This window comes from Diadema setosum, chromosome 12 (genome assembly GCF_964275005.1).
Source record: "Diadema setosum chromosome 12, eeDiaSeto1, whole genome shotgun sequence".
Taxonomy (NCBI): domain Eukaryota; kingdom Metazoa; phylum Echinodermata; class Echinoidea; order Diadematoida; family Diadematidae; genus Diadema; species Diadema setosum.
Genome location: NC_092696.1, coordinates 27,599,177 through 27,603,009, shown reverse-complemented (window position 1 = coordinate 27,603,009; position 3,833 = coordinate 27,599,177). Strand labels below are relative to the sequence as shown.

General features: G+C 41.7%; 1 protein-coding gene across 1 annotated transcript; it reads left to right on the top strand.

Moving 5' to 3' along the window:
* Positions 1-1,155: 1,155 nt before the first annotated feature.
* On the top strand, positions 1,156-3,833 carry LOC140235839 (uncharacterized). The gene is made up of 2 exons (XM_072315837.1): positions 1,156-1,326; positions 1,422-3,833. Exons 1-2 carry the CDS (start codon positions 1,156-1,158, stop codon positions 3,831-3,833), a joined length of 2,583 nt encoding a protein of 860 aa, XP_072171938.1.

Genomic DNA, 3,833 nt, shown 5'->3' with positions numbered 1-3,833 from the left:
GAGAGAGGGAACCAAAAAGAAAGAAAAGGGAATCAGTAGATGTCAGACAAAGCAGAAATGAAAGAGAACGAGAAGCACAGAATAGGAAGCGGAAGTCCTCTGAAGTCAGGCTAGCAAGAAATGAAAGAGAGGGGGAACCAAAAAGAAAGAAAAGGGAATCAGTAGATGTCAGACAAAGCAGAAATGAAAGAGAACGAGAAGCACAGAGTAGGAAGCGGGAGTCCTCTGAAGTCAGGCTAGCAAGAAATGAAAGAGAACGAAAGGCACAAAAAAAGAAAAGATGTGATTTTGAAAAATCGGTCATCAACTTTAAAAGAGAAATTAGAAGTGGTCCATGTTTTATTTGCACTATATGCAACAGACTTCTGTATAGAACATCTGTCAAGATATACAAGAGCACTACTTTTCCAGAGTCAAACTTGAGAACAGGCAAAATATCATTTGATGGTAAAGAGTATGTGTGCATGTCCTGTCATCAGTCAGTGAAAGCAAAGAAGATGCCACCACTTGCTGTAGCTAACGGCCTGCAACTGGATGAGATTCCCCAGCAACTAGCAGAGCTCAACTCTCTTGAAAGTGTTTTTGTTGCAAGACGAATCCCATTTATGAAAATACTAGCTCTTCCACGTGGCCGACAAAAAGCAATTCATGGGTGCGTAGTAAATGTTCCCATTGAACCGGAACAGCTGGCATCAGTGTTGCCTCAGGTCCCAACTTCTGAAACCTTCATTACGGTCAAAGTGAAGAGAAAACTGACTTACAGAGGACATGTATTTGCACAAACTGTCCGTCCCAGAAAAGTAAGAAATGCTGTGCGTATCATAAAAGAAGATCTTCAGAATCCCCTGTATGCTGATGTCATAATTAATAATGACTGGATTGATGAAAGTATGCAGCAAAATCAAGGACTGTGGGAATCTCTTACAGGTGAAGGAAATGATTTTTCACCAGACCAACAAAATCAACGTGATACACAGTAAGAAACAGTGGTAGACCCAAGACATGAAGTAGTTACAGGAGAACTTGTCCAGCAGGTTGACAAAGAGCAGGAGGAAAATTTAATCCAGAAAAGTGTTTCTGAAGAAGAAAATCAAAACACAAGAGAAGAAGAAAGTAAAAAGTCTGTAGCCAGTGCTTTTGTTAAGGACAGACGAGATGCAAGAGATTCAGTGTTGGAGAAAGATACCCCTGAAGAAGGAACTGCAGAAGTTGAGCAAGAGGAAGAAGATGAAAGATCCAAGTTTAGTGGACTGCCACTTGACTCTTGTATTCAACCAAAAGACTTTGTTGCAGATGGTCAGACACTACACATTGCACCAGGAGAAGGTAAAAAGCCACAAAGCTTTTTTACTGATACTCATGCAGAAGAGTTGAGTTTCCCTCAATTGTTCCCGAAAGGACGATTTGGGTTTTCATACCAGAGGCAGAAGAAATTGTCACTGAAAAAGTACTTTCAAGCTAGAATATTTAATTGTGACAGAAGATTTGCCCAGAACATTGATTATATCTTCTACGCACAATACAGAGCTGAAGCTCAAGAAGTTGGAGATAGCATTAGTTTGAGTCTACGAAAAGGAAAATCACAAAGTGTCACTGCAGGGGAAGTGAAAGAGAAATGCATTGCGAGAGATGATCTGGGGATCTACTTCCTTCACAAGATCAGAGGATCTCCAGCATATTTCAATAAGCTCTTCTATGATCTTCATGGCATGATCAGACAGCTCGGACCATGCACGTGGTTCATAACTCTCTCCACTGCAGACCTGAAATGGCCAGATTTGGCTCAAGTTATTGCCAAGCAACAAGGTAAAACTGTCACCGATGAAGATGTCAAAGCTTTGTCATGGGAAGAGAAGTGTAGATATCTGCGATCAGACCCTGTTACAGCTGCAAGGCATTTTGACTCGAGGGTTCAACATTTCTTCAAGTATATTCTTATGAACAAGCAACTTAACCCTCTTGGCGAAATAGTGGATTATAAGTACCGAATCGAGTATCAACACAGGGGATCACCACATGTGCACATGCTCGCCTGGGTTAAAAATGCCCCTACTTTTGAGGAGAATGATGAAAATGAAATCAAAGAGTTCATCGAAGGCAAGATGTCCTGTCAATATCCAGACGATGATCCTGAAATGTCTAATCTGCTACACCTCGTACAACGACACACCCACTCACAAGCCTGCAACAAAAATGGGAAGTCATTTCATTTTCCAAGACCACCACTTAATCAAACTGTTGTCTTCAAGCCCCTGGAATCAATACCAACGGAAGGGGAGAAGAAAGTGTTCACTAATGCTTTGACGGCTGTCCTCGATCAGTTGAAAGATGTGAATCAACAAACTACTTTGGATGATGTGCTGAGGAAATGCAATGTCTCTGAAGAAACGTACCTGAAAGCCCTCCACTGGAAACAAACTAAAGGAGGACAACCTGCAGTTCTTCTGAAAAGGACACCATACGAATGCAATGTCAATAACTACAATTTCATGCTAATGAAGAGCTGGGAGGCCAACTTGGATGTACAGTTCGTAACAAATGTATACTCATGTGTCATGTATCTTGCCTCCTATATCTCAAAACCGGAAAAGACATTGGGAGATGTACTAAAAGCAGTGAGTAAAAGTTCTAAGCATCTAGGAACAAAACAAACCATGAAGAATGTGGCACATAAATTCCTGACACATAGGGAAGTGAGTGCCCAAGAAGCCACATACAGACTGCTGTCATTACCTTTGACCCGTGGCTCCAGACAAGTAGTCTTTGTCCCTACTGATCTACCTCAAAACAGAACTCGACTTCTCAAGCCAATGGCTATCATCAACACCATGAATGATGAGGATCCAGATGTGTTCCAGACTGGTCTTGTGGAAAAATATGCTGCTAGACCAGACGAATTGGAGGGCTTGTGTCTGGCAGACTTTGCTGCAAAATACAAGACATACCAACAGAGTAAGGGAAGTGACGAGGAAGATGACCATACTGATGAGAAAGAACGTGACCATCTATCTGCAATCATCAAATTGCAGGATAATATGGGAAATATGAGTAAAAGAGGTACACCAGCCATCATCCGAAGTCATCAGTGGTCCTTAAAGAAACAATCTGAAGAGTACTATCATTCCCAGTTGATGCTGTACTTCCCTTGGCGAAATGAGATACAAGATCTGTTCCAGGATTCATACAAACAGAGCTATGAGGCTAAGTATGAAGACTTGAAAAGGAACAAAGAGATGTATGAACATCATGCTGAAGAACTTGCTGATGTATTGGAAGACATTGAACAAAATGGAATTCCAGAGGACAGTTGGGTGAATGTAGCCCCACAAACTGAACAAGCCAGAATGGAGGAACAAATGGAAGGCAGGCAGACAGATGAAAGTTTACACAATGCATTTGACACAGAAGCTACTAATACTGCTCAAGCTGACACTGGCAGTGTTCCACATGAATATGATGTATCAACAGAGGTTGTCATCCAGGATGAATGGATAAAGATAATCATGTCACTAAATCCCAAACAATATGAGCTGCACAACTTCATTGTAAACTGGTCATCAGCAGTAGCTTTGTCAAGAAAAGAAAAGCCGCTCCATATCTTCCTGACAGGTGGAGCTGGAGTAGGCAAATCCTTCCTCGTCAGAACAATTGTACAGAAAATCAAACGTATGTTTGCAAGAAGTGGGAAAGACAGAGACGGGCACATCTTGGTCTGTGCACCAACAGGCGCAGCTGCGTACAACATAGCCGGGCATACCTGCCATGCAGCCTTTAAACTTCCAATCCAAAAAAGGAAAGATGATGATTACATTCCTCTACTACAGAAAAACTAG